We start from the raw sequence: 16,511 nt of genomic DNA on the forward strand, positions 1-16,511 counted from the left end.
GAAGAATTTTGGCCATCACCACCAGCACAGCTGAAAACCCTTCCTGACAAATCCTTCCTCTTCGTGAGGCAGGACAAGCCCCTCATGTCCTTTCTGTGGATGCACTCAGGTGAGGTTGATTTGACCATGCTCCTTAACGACTTGCCAGGCTCTTCCTTTCTTTAGAGAGAGAGACTATGGTCTTAGGGATCTTATGTATGCTCCATGCTGAATTACTTCAAACATTCAGATTTCATCAGAAAGTTTTCCAGCCACAGCCAACATTTTTTGCTGCAGCTTTACTTACCACCAACACAACAGAAGTGCATCAAAGGGATGGGAAAAGCATCAGCTCAGGAAGGCACGACATTCAGCAGGATTCCCCCTCCATTTGGATATAGCAAAAAGTTAGGAGCACGTAGAAGAAACTCTGCAAAGTTCAATATTCTACATGTGGCAGTCTGCTTACAGTTAAACACACAGCAAAGAAGGTGACAGAAAAACACAAGACCATCAAATAAATGACCAGCAATAACTAAAGGCCAACCCAAGAGTCTTACGGTTTCCTTTTCTGGCCACTAAACCACATGCCTATCTCTGGATCTAGCAACAGTTAGATACCTCATGTCAACTGCACTTACTGCATTGTGGCATGGGAAGGAAGAACATGTGTTTCCAAATCTTCCCAAAGTAGGCTGAATAGCAAGGTACTACTTCTGAGAACATATTACCTGTATGGGGAGATGAACGGTACCTGATGCTATGTACATGTGTACTGGCAGCATTTTAGATGTTAATGCAGAGCTAACAGGCCCTGGCTGAGAAATTAGGAATCAGTGTGGGAAGAGATACTTTCAATAGAAGATGTGCTTTGTTTGCACCAGTCCTTGGAAGAAGTGCTGAGGCCCTGGCAAACCTTGTATTCACAGCTGCTCCCAAAGTTAAGTGGCTTACCTCTAGCAGAATTAACCCAGTCAAAGCAGCCTCTTCCATCGGAGACGTGAACATGTATTTTAGCTGGTGGAATCTGCTGCAACCGGCAGCTGAAGGCCTGGTTTACCAAAGTTCACAATGTTCATGATGAGTATCTCTAAGATAGGATAGGATAAGGACTTATCTCACCCACACAGGCCCAGCCCAGGACCTCTGTACCAGACTGTAACCAGGCACATTGCCAAAGAATACCGCTGGGTACAAGCAAGGCAGTATTTGCACCTGGCTCAGTACGTGAAGCAGAAATGCTTTCCAAGCCAGCAAGGAGCAATGCTTTTCCAGCCACGCTGGCGAGCAGTCTGTCAGGCTCCTGTGCTACTCTGCAGGGCAAGAGGGGCAATCCTGGCCCGCTGGGTCACCTCCCTGGCAGCCCAGAGCTCATCCTGCACAAGAGCTGTGGATTTCACATCAATGTCAACAACGGAGAAAGGAAAAAAATGAACTCTGAAATTTTAATGCAAGGCTGTTACCAGTACCATATAAGAGGATAATAAACCTTTCATTGCTGAGGCAGCATAATGTCATTTTTATTATTTTTTAAATAAATACAATGCTTAGATTTAAATTTTGCTGATTTAACAACTTGTAGATATTTTTACATAATCATTAGTTTGTTGTTGTTTTTTCAAGATACATAAGAACACTCTATAAAAATATTTCTTTAAATGAAACATTTTAAAATACATATGTCTTTGAAATGCAACAATCCTATTATATTTCATAACGCAAAAAGTTTAGCAGCACATATATTTCAGTATTCTTTCCAATCACATAGATTCATTTAAATGGCCCTTCCCCCCAGAAGTTTTTCATCTTACCTTTAAAGCCATTGGACTTGCATAAAAGCAGTACAGAATGGAGATCACTTCTGGTATCATTATTTTAACATATAAGGAGTTTGCCACTGAAGAAAATTTTACAGTTTATGTTTATACTTAGTACAATAAAAATAAAACCCAACTGCATATGTCATATGTGACATACTAAACAAATCCTTTTTTTTCTTTTTTTTTCTTTTTTTTTTCCCAAACAGATTTTTGATCATATGGTGATCTTGAGCACACTGATTTTTGGATGCTCAATCTACTACCTCTCTAATCCCTGTTACGTGAAGACCTGCTAAATGCAGTTACCTCTGTTTAGAAATGAAATCCCTAATACTCTTCTAGAAAAATAAAATCCAGGATAATGCATGATAATAAATCAAGAATTTAGAGGCCAAAGGCTGCTGACCACTACTGAGAACTTTGGTTATAAAGCCTGACTTTCTTTTCACATAAATATCCAAGACAGCCTCAAAAATTCCTGAGAGGTTTGCCAAAAGAGATGAGAGGGTAATTACTTATTTATATATATTTTCACATTCCCAAATCTGCTCTTTGATGATGTGATTCATCACTTGTTTCAGTGGGGGCAACAAGTACTCAATATGTATTCCATCATCATGTATTTCTATATGAATTTCTTAAACTCCTGTGACTGAAAAAAAGGAGTTGTGTCTGACAGGCTGATTTACAGTACGTTCTGGTGACCAAGTCCTATACTCATTGCTGTGGTTAGCAGGAAGGGAAAGAAAGTACTGTTGGGGTATCGATAATTTTTTAGGTTCATTTGCAAACCAACATGATCCTTCCGAAAATACACCAAACGAGTGAACTTCTCTTATTTATTCACCTTTTGTGAGAGTCTCTTCTCCACTCCTGGTCCTTTCTGAGCCACAATAAGAAAGAACAAATAGCCTGTTACTTCTTAAAAAAAAATACCACAGAGACAGCCAGGATGCTGCCCTCATCATCCCACCTTGTAGGCACAAGTTAGGTTATAAATATACGTGGTTATCTATAAATAATAGACACAACACAGGTAAGATACGCATAAGATTGGATATGAAGTTCATTCTTTGTAGTCCACAGGGACCCTCTGATTAGATTGCTCTGACTCTTTAGATGATGTTCTTCCTATCTGACAGATGGACTAGAATTGAGAGAGGATACAAAGAGCATCTGCCTGCCCCAGGGCCTCCGTTTTCCACATGTGACTTTTTGTTTGTGCTCTAGAGACAGAAATACCACATTGCAAGACTAGGAAAGGAAATGTCCTAAGAAGCACACACTTCACTACAGGGGAGAACTGAAGAAGAAAACTCAATTTATCAGTTGTAATATGGCAACAAGGGAAGGTCATTATGGGCTTGTACCATCTTTCTCCCCAAAAGCTATAGTAAAAGTTCATTTTCATGGACACTAAAAAATAGTTCACCCAGCTCTGCACATGGGAACTGGAGGGATTTGATTCCACGCTGCCTGTGAGGACACCCTGACCTTGCTGGATTTTGAACTGAGCTCTGCTAAATATGCAATATATCTATTTTATATACTTAATTATCAACTGGATATTCTAGAGAGAGGATTAAGACTTCGCATTAAAATACCTGCACCCAAAATTTGGGTCAAATCTGGTGAAATTTAAATGAATGGAACAGTTTATATTGGTGCTGTTGCAGACAATCTTAAATTGAATTTTGCCCACATGGAAAAGCAACTGTTGAACATACATTTAGAGGTGGGCCTGAATTTCTCTTACATCTCTTGCCATCCCACAATGTTACCTTATTAGTAGGTCTTCATCTCTAGCGATGAAAATGGTATATAGGTCAATGTGTTCTTTCTTAATTGCATTAGCTGCTGGCCTAAGACTCGGGCTTCCTCTTCTCCCTGAGCTGTCTTTGCTTAGTAACTTGTGATCTTTAAATATGTTTCACTCTTGACATTGTATTTAATCTGTCAGGTGAGATGGATCGAGTTTGTTTTAGTCAGACTAAGATGATCAGTGAAATTCCAATTAGAAAACTCAAAAGGGTGAGAGACTCCTTTTTATAAAGGAACACAGTCGTTTTATGGGCTCATTGTTACATTCTTGCAGGTGCAAGAATTACATTTGTATTCTGCACATGCAACCCTTTTTTTTTTTTTTTTCTTTTTAATTGTTGCAACATTTTCCGGAACCTTACTTTATAAATAGGGTCATTTTTCCTTTGGGGAAAAAATACAGTATTAGCTTTTATCTACTAAGGGTTTCTTTTAAATTGCATTTTATTAGCATAATTTTTCCTCATGATAGCAAAGTTCTTACGCAAATGCAGCCATGTTCACCCCCACACACATATATATCCCATGAAGCAGATTCAGCAAATGAAGAACTGCTTCTGGCCTGGAAATGAAAAATGACTATATTAGTAATATGGCAAAATCCAGCAGGAGCTGCATTAATTTAACTAGGGGCATCAAAATTAAAAGCCCTTTGAGGTGCCTACATTCAGATATAAAAAAAATATACCTTCTCTCTGTTTATTTACTGAATGCCATTGGATTCTACACACTAGTCAAAACCCAATGAAACAGCTGATAATTCCAACGCTGGCAGAGACTATGAAATTTCCCTTAGCTAAGCTAGTTTCAAGTTCAACTTTATTCCCAAGGATGTTTACTACATTTTGAGCAGGAAATAAATATCCTGAAACTATTTGCTAACTGTTCAGCCTTGAAAAATAATATTTGTTCTGAATGCCTCAAGATTAGTGCTCTGCAAAATGCTTGTCCAAGGACCTCAGCCCCTTCCCTTGTGCTTTGCTCATCACCGCTCTGTCCACGCGGCTGTTGGGTAGCGTTCCAGGAGAGCGTTCCTCAGCTGGGCTGTGTGCATTTTGTCTCTGGTCTCCACAGTACAGGTAACCTGGGAAAAGAATTAGGAGCATTCCTGACTGCATGGCAGCGTTCTCAGACAAAGGCATTTCCAGCTAAATCCTAAAATGTGCTCGTAAAAGCATAAAGATCAGATTGACATAAAAAACTCTGGACCTCACATTCCCTATCTATGTAGGTAAAAAAAAAAGAAAAAAAGAAAAAAAGAAAAAAAAATGATATTATAGAAACTCTGTGGCTCCTCCATTTCTTCTGCATGATTTTAAAATTCTCCCTGCTTTATTGTCTTCAAAGTTTGAAGAAGATAGGCTGACCCTCAAATAGCTCCTGGGCAAATACTTTTCTGCTGTTGGTCTCCTGGTGGCCTCCCTGAAGTCATCCATTAGCAGCTTCTCTTTTCCATTCCCTGGGGTAGGTATCTGGTGGTGCTGCTGCTGCCTCACCTCTCTCTGACTCTTGCCTCACCTCATTTCCACATTTCTCAGCAGCGTTTGCTCCAGAACCTCCATCCCTGAAGCTTTTTATATTCTCCTCTTCTTCTCTCTTACAGACTTATCCCCCAATTCCTTATCATCTCTGCAGTATTCTGGCTGGTTTCCTCAATTCACACACCTTGTTACTGTTTTATTCCAAGTTTTTTTGTTTGCTCATTGCATCACTTCTAGTTTTCTATGAGCGTTGTTCTGCTGCTACATCAAACAAAACCCAGGTAAACCTAAATTTGAAAGTTATTTTTAATCTTTGCTTGCCTTCACAATTGACAATCCTGTCACACAGCCACTGAAGACAATAACTTCAGTGTCATTTTTTCAGTTCTCCTTTCATCCCTCTTTTACATGCTCACATCTCTACTCCATCACTCTAAAATCTGGGCTGGATCACAAGTATCTGAGGCACCGATGTGAAGGTACAAAATTTCACTTCAAGATTTTAGACTACTAACTTCAGTCACCTCTGACCCCGCTGCAACTATTATTGATGTTGAAAGTGCCACTTGGAAAAAAGACCTCACAGAAACATGTCACAGTCTAGCAAGGAAAGGATCCAAGATAAGTCAGTGTGACAACAGAGAGTTTATCCTAACAGGCCAACCGACAGAACAGGAGAAGAACTGGTCGTGATGACTTCAAGGTGGAGTGGTAGAGACAGATGCCACGTGTAACATTCCTATCGGAACTGCATCCTTCAAAGAAAGCAGCAAGGCAAAAAATAATATTGTCTCAACTCAACTGTGTTTTGGGGAAATGTCTAAATAAGAACTTGGAGAATTCACGTTTCCTGCAATGAGCTTTAAGTAACAATAACCTTTTAGCAGAACTATTTAATGAGAACATACAATACTACCACCAATAAACAGCCATGAGCTCAGTTAACTGTGAACCTAATTCTGAAACACGCATCATGAAGTAAGACGTATTTCTGATCTGTTTCTGTAATTCTTTGCCTCTTTTTCTGAACATGGTTCTATTATTTTTTGTGATTCTTTGGAACAAGCTAGATGCAAATTTCTTTCTCCTCTGAAAAAGCGGGATTTTGTCTCAAGGAAAGGATAGTCGTGGAGGACAGAATTAATAATGAGGGCAGAGGAGAGAACACAAACACTGGGAAAAGTATCCAAAGGATATCTTGGCACCAAAGCAACAAATACCATTAGCTATTCCATAGTTCATATAAAATCCCTAAAGCTTTGGAGTTGTATCTTCAAGAGCACATACTCATCTCTCAGAGTCTGTAATTAAAAAAAAGCAGCAACCCCCTTCCCCCACAAGCAGTCGTACCTGTTCTGTCCTGAGCAAATCAATTGTTGTGAGAGGAACCAGTCTGAACTTGCTAGGTTCAGCTTGGAATATTTGGCAGCAAGCAGTTGCTCTGCTCTGGGAGCAAACACAGGAACAAATTGGGATTTATAGTGCTAACTCTCCTCTCTGCCCTTATTTTTTGCTAATGATTGAATCCAGAAAGAATTGGAGAGACTGGAGCCAGAATGCTTGCATTTTGGATAAATGTCTTTTTGTTCTGTGCATGCACAGCATCCAACACATGATAATGGCTATTAATGTGCTTTAGTGTATTAGAAATGTAGTAACAACAACAACAACAACCAGCTCCAGGAATTTACACTTTTACACTTGCCTAATAAAGGAAGAGAGAACATTTGCTCACAGTAGGAGCTAAGAGAATCACTACACTTTATGACAGCTAGAAATCTAAACAACAAGGCAGGCAAGAACATGGACTGTGGGAATTTGCTTTTTTGCACAGATTATGCCAATTTACACTGCAGTTTCATCTTCACAGAACTCCTCTCTCCTCTTCCTTTCACCCAGGAAGGATGATTTACATGGGTGTCTGACAGTTATCCTTATATTTGTGGGTAGGTATAAAGGGAGTCCTCTACTTATCTAGGATAAACATTTACCTAGGTGCTGCTAGCTACAGGAGGTTACAAACCTACTCCTGAGCTAAAAGTAAGTGTTGCAAATTGGTCTTATTTATCATAGTCCTTGATGTTTCTTTTACTGCAGACAAAACCCAGGACAACTAGACAAAATTTGACTGGGCAACTATGACTTCAACTCCATTTCAAAAAACGTAAGCCCACAGCAGTAGGCCAGGGCTTTTTGATCCAGCAGAGTTCTCACGGACTGCAGAACCATGTTTGTTTGTGTAGGACCTCTAGTCTGTGTATCAAAAAAATAAAAATAAAAATATAGTACATTTTATGCATTTCTCTCCAAGCAGACTGCATCCTTGCTGGATAATAATAACAATAATAATAATAACTTTAAAAGCTGCTGCAAGACTTAAAATAACAAGCTAGATGGATCTCTTACTGCATCCTACTCCCTGAGGCAGGTAATCTAAAGATTGATTCCAGCCTAAGGGTTTAGCTAGCCTGTTTTTGTTTTGTTTTTACAGCAGGCTGATGGAAGACAGAACAGTCTTCACTGAATATTGCTGTCCTGTGTGTAAAGTAGAAGTAATTAGAAAACATGAGGGAACAGGACAAAGACTGAAAAAAGATATAGGCAAAGATCGGTCAAAATTATCACTCTGTGCAACACAAAAACCATATGCATAAATTAAAATCATTAATTGGAATTAATTCAATTTCAAGGAGAGTAAAGTTTAAAACTTCACAAAAGGAAGAAATTTGCAAAATTCTATGCCGCATAACTTGAGCAACACAGTGGATACCTCTGCTCCCCTTTACCTCCAAGTCTTCCCTATGGGCACTTTGCCTTTTAGATCACATTTTCCCAGATACTCAAAATTATTTCAGTGTGCCTCTTGACTCCTGGATGCCCGATATCTGTAGGATGTGTGTGCTGATAAAGATACTGCGTGGCCTTTATAAGCCAGCACTAGTGAACAGACAAAGTATGAGCAGCATTGTTCAATCAAAATCTTTGTCTGAAGTGCTTTTCCAGGCTCAGAGTAAAGGCCGATGCCAACCAGCTAGTGCAATTCCTTAAATCCATGGCTCATCCATTGCCTTTCTATCCCATTTCTTTAATTCTAGAAACAATATTTACCTTCTTTTAAGATGTTAGTCTCCAGCAATTCACATAACTTAATATTCATGATACACCATGCTCAGCAAAAGCATAGGTTTGTTTGTAGGCAAATGACTCGAGTTACAAATGATAATTTCATTTACATATATTGGTTTCAGTTCTATAAATAAGCAAGGCTTTTTGTTTCTGTTAAGATCAACAACTGGGCAATTTTCTGAATTATACAGCAAACTCCCACTGCACGTTGCCAATTATCTGGCAGCAGCACTTCTGTTTATGATTTTGGGATCAGCTGCAGGTAGCCCCCATGGTCAGTGCAATGCAATGCTTGAGAAAGTATCTTGTGCAACTCAAGCCCTTATCTTTTGGCACGCTCTTGTATTTGGGCTGGTGAGCACTAGCACCAGCAAGTTATCACAGCATTACGCAAGTCAGATAATAATCAAGCAGGTCTACTCTTGGCCTCCTCAGACTGAGTTTCTTTTTTTCTCAAATTGGAGTAGGATATTCTGTACCACTTTAGTCTGCTGTGGAATGCCATTAAACAAAATGACTGAAGTATTTTAGAGGGCCTCAGAACAAATGTATTGTCAGACTTCCCACTCCAAACATCTCCGCTTTGCAGACAGGGAACCGAAGCAGGGAAATAGTGATTTGCCCAAGGTCATGAAGGAAATGTTTTACGAATGATAGCATCATTCCTGTAGCTGGACAGGTATGTGCTCATCTATATCCTTTCAACAGGTCAATAACATGGAATACATTGGCAACTGGGAACTCTAGTGGAAAATATTCTCCTCTGCTCTTTTACAACATGCAAGCTGGCCTAAAGGGAATTACTCAAATTGACTAGAACAGACCAAAATAATTAAATGACTTCTGGCCCAAGGTGAATAAACAGTATGCAAACAGCAGGTATTACACCACACAAAGCCAGCCAGGAAACTGAGCACCGCTGGGACCGTGTGTAATGTTATCATAAAGAAAAAACAACATTTTACTTATGAATTCATATTTTGTTGCAGCCAGATGGAAAAGTAGGTTGATGGATGTTCTTTTTATCACTGGCCTCTTCTGAGTTATTTAAAACCATAGCTGGGAAGAGGCCAGACAACTCCATAACTTCAAACAGGACTGAGGTCAGAGGGAAAACTGCCACCACAGCTGCTTCTCTGCCAAGCTGCTGGAGCACCTCATGACCTTGCAGGCCCTTGCTGCTCCATTCCAGATGCCCTCCTGTACCTGCCTGTCTGCTCATGCTGTAGTTTCAGTGAGGAGAAGACTTTTCTAGAAACTAGATGAGTGCAAATTTATATTTTTTCAGCTGAGTTGCCTGAGTCCAAATAAAAGACACCCATTAAGAAGGTTAGGTGATAATCTATAGCAGAGACTTGCATGGTTTCATAACGGTTGGACCAGATAATCTTGGAGGTCTTTTCCAACCTTAATGATTCTATGATTACATAACAAAGGTATGCCTCACCTTACTAGGTAGCTTATTGATTTGCCCATTGACTACTTCTAAGTTATTAGAAGTTATTAAAAACATGAAATGACAGGGATTTAAATAGCTGTCAAGAGCTTTTATTTAAGCAATATTTTTATTTTATTAATATTTTTATTAATATTTTATTTAAGCAACATTTATTTAAGCAATAGGTTTTCCCATATTGGATTTGAGAGACATTACTAATAAAGATTTGGGAAGGTTCACAGAGGCAAGCTGTAGTTTCCTCCCACAAAATAGGTAATCCTTTAGATCTCTATATCCAGTTAGCTGGTGATGTTGGATGATTTTTTTTTTTTTTCTGTAGCTTTGACCTTCATTACTGTCTAGATATTCCTGGCCATCTAATCTGCTTCAATAGTTGTAAAATGTAAAGCCTACCAAATTTGCTATTTGTATGCTTTGCTAAGAGCTACCTCTCTGTTTCAATACTAAGACTTTAGAATTAATTTCCTATCAGCTCAAGTAAATTAGGGTGCAGTCCTCTGCCAGATGGAAATCCAGTATGAGCCATGGGGGAAGATAATTTAAACTGAATGAGAATTTAAACTTCCACCTGTGATTTCACAAAGTCATGTTAGACCTGGACAGTAGTAGCATGAAATCAGTGGAACCACACCTTTGCTAAACCAGTTGAAAGAAGAGATATGTCATGATATGAATGATCATTTTAAGAGATCATATTAGGTGATAACACCTCCTCACCATTATTGTAACAAATATTCAGCAAAGGAATAATGACTTTACTCTGTTCCCTTTGTGGATAGGGTACAAAAGTGTGGCCCTAGTTAAAAATGAGGTTTCCTTAAGAGTAAGGGTGTTCTCCGCATTGCTTTAAGGCAAATTGGTCTTCAATAATTACAGCCAGCCTACACAGCTGGCTCTTCAAGTTCTAGATTCTGCAGCTTGCTCATCACTTCCGTCACAGAACTATTCATGTAATGAAGGTTTGCAATGTTAACATCTGGACTGATTGTGTCACAATAACAGGTAAAACAGGTCCTCTATTATTTATATACCTGTTAAGTGTTTGGTGAGGCAAGGTGCTGTGCAACACAGAAGAAATTGTCTATTACACTGCTCTCAAAAATCATTGTGAACACTCTATTGGACTTCCCCAGAATTCCACATAGTCATATAAAGATTATAGGAAAACAGAAAAAACAAGGGGAGGTCAGCATTGCTAGAGGGAATGGAATTGCCTTACCTCAACAGTGAAGAGCTCAGATGTCACAAACATTCGTTCTTGCTTGATATCCAAAACTCTAAATCAAATAAGGGATAAATTACAGGATAAAATAAAGATCATAACAAATCTTTGTCATTATAAACAATTTCTCTAAGTGTTTGAACAGTAGCTATTTTTACTCCTTTTTGGGTCAGATACTTATTCAATGCTGAGAAGCTGCTTTTACTTTGGAACAAAAATGAAGGGATTTTTTTTTTTCTTATACATAACACAATAAACACTGATTAATTAGTTACTTATGGACTTGCCTTCAGAGGACATTTGGAAACACGTCCAAGTCTTTAATAATCTTTGTCCTATGCAGTGACTACATTTCCTAACTCCTATACTGGATTTACCTTGCTTCTTCCCGAGCCAGAATCTCCAGTAGCTTTGAAATGTCTCCTGGGCAGTCAGAAAGCACAAGGGAAAATCTGCACACTCTGTTATCAAGGGTCAGGGCACGAGCTATGCACTGCTGCAGCAAATGTAAATCCACATTTCCACTGCATATAGCAATTGCCACTCTGAATGCAGAAAGAAAATACAATTATTTCTTAGCTCTTCTCTGTACAAAGCAGTCATAAATCACAGACATTATATTTGATATCAGCTTAACATTTGCAGGGCCTAGCCTTTCATAAACATATATTGCATTTCAGAGGAGCTCCTAGTTCTCAGTATCAACTGTGGGTGGGCTGTGGGACTCTAGAAGCTGGCTGCATTAGATTGTCTGAAGCTGTTTTGTTTTCAGTTGGTATTTGTTGGGGATTTAGTTTTGTTAGAGATGATTAGCTGGAGAATTCTCGGTCTATTTCAAATTTAAAAAATGTGACAGCACTTTCACCAGAAATTCTGAGTCTCGGGCTCTTAACAGTTCAATGTTTTCTGTTGCCATTAATTAAACCCACATCAATGTTGCAAAATGAATATAGAAATGTTTGAAGGGCAACTGGAGAGCCACATGGTTAGTCCCTGATGATCTCTTTCTGCAGATGCAAACCTGTGCATTTCCTCTTTTATTTTAGCTGTGCTGAATTGAAGTTTGTTGCTGCTCTGTACGTTGTCAGCCTTATCTGAGCAACTGCCTCAGTACCATTTTAGCCAATGCTGTATATTGGAAACTTTGTCTTGAGCACATGTATATTTAAATACATTCTGGACTGTATCTTGAGTTAAGGCTCAATCTGCTTAAGTATTGAGTGCTGAAGCCCAGATGCAAGAACGGATTTACCCACACATTTAATGCTAAGTACAAGGGTAATCCTAGCTGAGCAGGAGCTCTTGGGGTTGGGAGGCAGGTGTCACTCAGTGACTGCAGATGACAGCCCAGCTCACTTGCTATCGAGTTGTTTCTTTTTCAGGAGGCAAGGTCCCACCACAGATGGGGTTGATTTCCACATGTGGGATGAGAGAAGGCAGTAGGCTGGCAAGAGCAAGATGCTCTCATGGCAGACGTGCATAACTGCCTTTCTCCCAGTCATTTGAGAATACTATTTGCCTTGTTCAGCATGGTCTTCTGACCTGTGAGTGGTCTCTTCAGCTTGAAGTAGATGCTATGGATAAGTCTACTGGCAGCGCAGGAACAGAAACTGCCGAATCACTCATAAAACAAGTACCTCCATTTCCCATGACCAAGGCTCTCGGCCCCATGCTTTTCCCACAATTCCCTACTGAGTCCCATTTGCAAAAGCTGCTGTACCTTTTACCCTTCAACTCAGGCAGCTTCCCAGCAACCAGTGCTGCAAGTCCAATGGCCCCTTCTGCATCAACCGTGGCTCGCTCATACTCCAGCAATCTCAGCATGGAAATGAGGATGTCCTCCTCTCTGGTGGGCAAAGAGTTGTGTCAAAACAAAACAAAACAAACAAACAAAACAGAAGAATTACCAAAAACTGAAGACAATACATTTATGTATGGAGGGATTCCTTCTGTCCTCCTGGGTACATGATGATGCCACTGTGGTGTTACAGAAAGCTGTGCTGATGGGGGCAAATGTACAGTCTTATTACTAACTGGAAGACAGTGGTATTTTTTTACTAGAACCACTTTGCCAGCTAAATTCTAGTGTGTAAATATATTATTTTAACTTGTATTTTGGTGAAGAATTAGAAGTGTTTATTAGCAGCCCATGAACTGTTTTGGCCAAAGGGGTCAGATAAGTGGCGTCAAACTCACTGTCTTCAGTGTCAGGTACAGCACAGTTTTCACACACAGCAATGTTCACCCAATATTATTTATTTTGCTGTTTTTCTTCACCTACCTCACAGCAACAACTTTATCCACAAGTTTCCCAGTCAGCTGCAAAGAATTGCTGCCAAAGCAAAGTCCACTCACACCTGCAGATTTCAAAATACAAAGATGTAAAGCTGGCTGCTCTAGAAAAGTTCAACATTTTTTGTAGTCCTGACATTGTTATTTGTCCTTAATGACTGCGACAGTTGCTATTCTATGATCTCAGGCAACTTGATTTTTACATGACAAAAATGAGTTTGGTACCAGAAAGCCAAGGATCTTCCAGAAGGATTTTGCCATTTTGGATTCCCATTATAAAAATACTGGTTCTTCACTCACACAGTTCTGAGTGATCTTACAGCCCAATGCTTCTCAGTGCACAATGAGGCCTTGGAGAACCACCAAGTGTGGCACTGGATTTGCAAGCTACAGCATGACAGTTACCAAAGGAGTTCAGGGACAGGCAGAACTTACTGAGAGAGTTGTTTGGTTATAAAGCTCATATTTAACCTACAGCTTTAGGGGATTTGAACATCTGGTAAACAGGATATTCTTAAATTGCTTAACAGCTGAGGTTTTTTCGTGCAAATTATATGGGAACAACTGAATTGTTTATAAATGCTGTTATCCTGAGTACATTTTTGCAAGTGTAAATATTTAAGCACCACATTTTTCTGCCTTTTCACAAATTAGTCTTCTAGGCAAGAGCTTTCCCATTGACTTCACTGGTTAAGTTACTGCTTGTGAGCACGGCAGTCAGATAACTACTCTCATATCTCTAAGTACTCGCCTGAACATTTCATGTGCACTGGAAATAGCACTGTACCTTGAAGAGGGGTGCAGATTGTGTGTCTGAAGCTGCTCTTACAAAATGCATTAAATTTTGTGAAATGTATTCAGACAAGATTTTGTTTAAATATGTTGAAACTCAATTAGCTGGAAAAGAACACGACTAGGTTGGAGAAATCAATTACAACCTTTATTTTACTTTCACAAGAATAATCCATTTTTTTCTTACCTCCATAAAAGTGATGATTGCTGCAAGCCTGGTCTTCAGCTGGGTGGCCAGCCTTTAGGGATTGTTGCAATACAGGGAAGCGTTCAGATTCAACACCCTGGGGAATACAAATGATGTCACTTTTTTAGTGATCAAATTCTAACAGAAGTCACTGTTATAACCAAAAAAGTTACCTTGTTACTAATTCTCAGAGGAAATTTGAATTCCCTCACAGAAAAAGTTGATGGAAAAATAAATCTTGATCAACCATCCAGCTACTATTTTCACAGCTCTGAAATACACATTCCATGGTTAATATAAAGTTCCTAGATTTTTTTCTTCTACCTGTTTGTCTCATTCCTTATCACTTTTGAAGTAAGAAAACTGTTTGTATATATATATATGTGTGTGTATATATATATATATATATATATATATATATATTTGATGTTTAAATTGATTACTGTTTCCTTCTGCACAGGAAGATTCCCTTACATCAGTAATGTCAAATATATCTATAAATTACAGCAGAAGTTGCTAAGCATAAGTCAAATGTATCTAAGATGTATTCAAAACAGCAATGCTGTATTATATGTCTTTATATCCCTCTTGAGCACAGCAAAGTCTGCTAGCTTGGATCACAAATAACTTTCCTTTTCTGAAGTGTTCACAATAAAATACAAAACAATACCACACGCACTCAAGTTGAGTTACCCAGCCATAGCAAAATAACAATAATAATAAAAACATTAAGCAATCAACAATCAATAAGTAATCAACAATTTTAAGAGATTTAATGTAACAACTAAGCTACCACCAAATTTATCCCGTGTCATCTTTAGGGTCAAACATTTCCAGTAAGAGATCAATTCAAAGCACAGAAACAGATGTCATTTGCTTTGGAAGAGCCTTTCCAGACTTTATCTTAAATCCAGCCAAGAGACAGAAGGCTTACTAAGCTCTCAGGTCCACTGCTGTGTAGTGGACACAGGTAGTCCCTGTCTCCTGGCAGTCTTTGCCAGCATATTACTAGATACCACTGCCTTTTGAAAAAACAAACAAACACACAAACAAAAACCAAAAAACTGTGGTGAAAGCTATCAAAAATTCAACACTTCCTAGGTGAAAGGAAACTTACAATTACAGAAATATGTGGGTTGAGGTGTTTGAGTGCAGCAGCCGACCCTGCCAGCAGGCCACAGTGGCCTCCTGCTGGGAAAATCACTGCATCCAGCTTTGGCACCTGCTCGTACATCTCCAGTCCCACAGTTCCCAGGCCCGACAGGTAGACAGCACTGTCCTCCCTGTGGGAAGGAAAGGCACATCTCAGCAGAACTCACAGTTCTCAATGCAGTAATATCTGCTACTCTAAAGATATCATTCAGCAGGAAAAATACATGAGAGTAAATCACCAGTGCAATGAGGCCAGGAGGTGATGTGACAGGTCACTGCCATCGAACAGACCATTGCGTGCTTTGCAAAGTGCAACGTTACCTACTGGAAGAACATGTCGTGACATTGAGAAACAGAGCAGACCCTTTCCACAGCAGAGCAAAATCAAAAGATGAAAAAAAAAAATGATGACAGAGCAAAAATGGAAAACAGAGGCACAAATCATGTAGTTACAGCCAGGTCAGCAAACTTTTCAAGACACCTGAATCACCTTGTTATCACCAATCATCTGGGTTTAACAGGAGTGCAAGTTTTCATGCAGGAGTGAATCCTGGGATTAAAGCATAAAGCATGATCAAGTAGAATTCATAGCACAGTCTGGCCCCGGGTAGGCCTGCCAAGCAGCCCTTATGATGACGAGCACATATTGTTGTTGTTACCAGTATCAGGGATTTACAGAGATAAGGAGAGAAATCATTCTTCCATCATCATCACTTCCTTAAACTTCATAAATTTTGAATGTTGTGGTCAAAATGAAAAGCAAAGTCTCAAAAGGAGATCTCATTCTCTTTATTTGTAAGTGGAATTCAGTGTTCGTGATAAATGGGATTTTTTTTATGAAATTCAAGCACTGCATTCAACCTCACAAATACCAAACAGAGTGTTACAGAGCTCAGTCTTTCCACAGCCCAGAGCCAATATCTGATACTTGAACATTACTCTGGAAGACCTCATGGAAGGATAAGCAAGGCATTTAGTTTTCCAAAATACTCACTGGCAAAACACTTTCAGGCGAAGTTAAGTTAATGAGCAGAATATGGACAAACAGAGTCAGAAGACTGAAGAAAAGTCCACCATATGGTCACACGATTGGCTTGGGTCTATTTCTAAAAGCTGTTTTGGATTTTATGTACAAGTTAGCAATGCTGGATGATATATGAGTAAAAAATAAGAGACCTCT

General features: G+C 39.2%; 1 protein-coding gene across 4 annotated transcripts in view; it reads right to left on the minus strand.

The window, feature by feature from the left end:
- Positions 1 to 1,478: 1,478 nt before the first annotated feature.
- The window catches only part of LOC118169259 (L-threonine ammonia-lyase-like), a 39,970-nt gene continuing 24,937 nt past the window's right edge, over positions 1,479 to 16,511 (minus strand). For all 4 annotated transcript variants that reach the window (XM_035330406.1, XM_035330404.1, XM_035330403.1 and 1 more), the window contains 7 exons: positions 15,297 to 15,462; positions 14,180 to 14,276; positions 13,190 to 13,265; positions 12,629 to 12,754; positions 11,286 to 11,453; positions 10,906 to 10,963; positions 1,479 to 4,704 (listed from right to left, as the gene is read on the minus strand). In XM_035330406.1, coding sequence (XP_035186297.1) covers positions 4,606 to 4,704; positions 10,906 to 10,963; positions 11,286 to 11,453; positions 12,629 to 12,754; positions 13,190 to 13,265; positions 14,180 to 14,276; positions 15,297 to 15,462 — 790 coding nt within the window. In that variant the 3' untranslated portion in view covers positions 1,479 to 4,605. The remainder of the gene's footprint in view (positions 4,705 to 10,905; positions 10,964 to 11,285; positions 11,454 to 12,628; positions 12,755 to 13,189; positions 13,266 to 14,179; positions 14,277 to 15,296; positions 15,463 to 16,511) is intronic.

Source organism: Oxyura jamaicensis, chromosome 6 (genome assembly GCF_011077185.1).
Source record: "Oxyura jamaicensis isolate SHBP4307 breed ruddy duck chromosome 6, BPBGC_Ojam_1.0, whole genome shotgun sequence".
Taxonomy (NCBI): Eukaryota; Metazoa; Chordata; class Aves; order Anseriformes; family Anatidae; genus Oxyura; species Oxyura jamaicensis.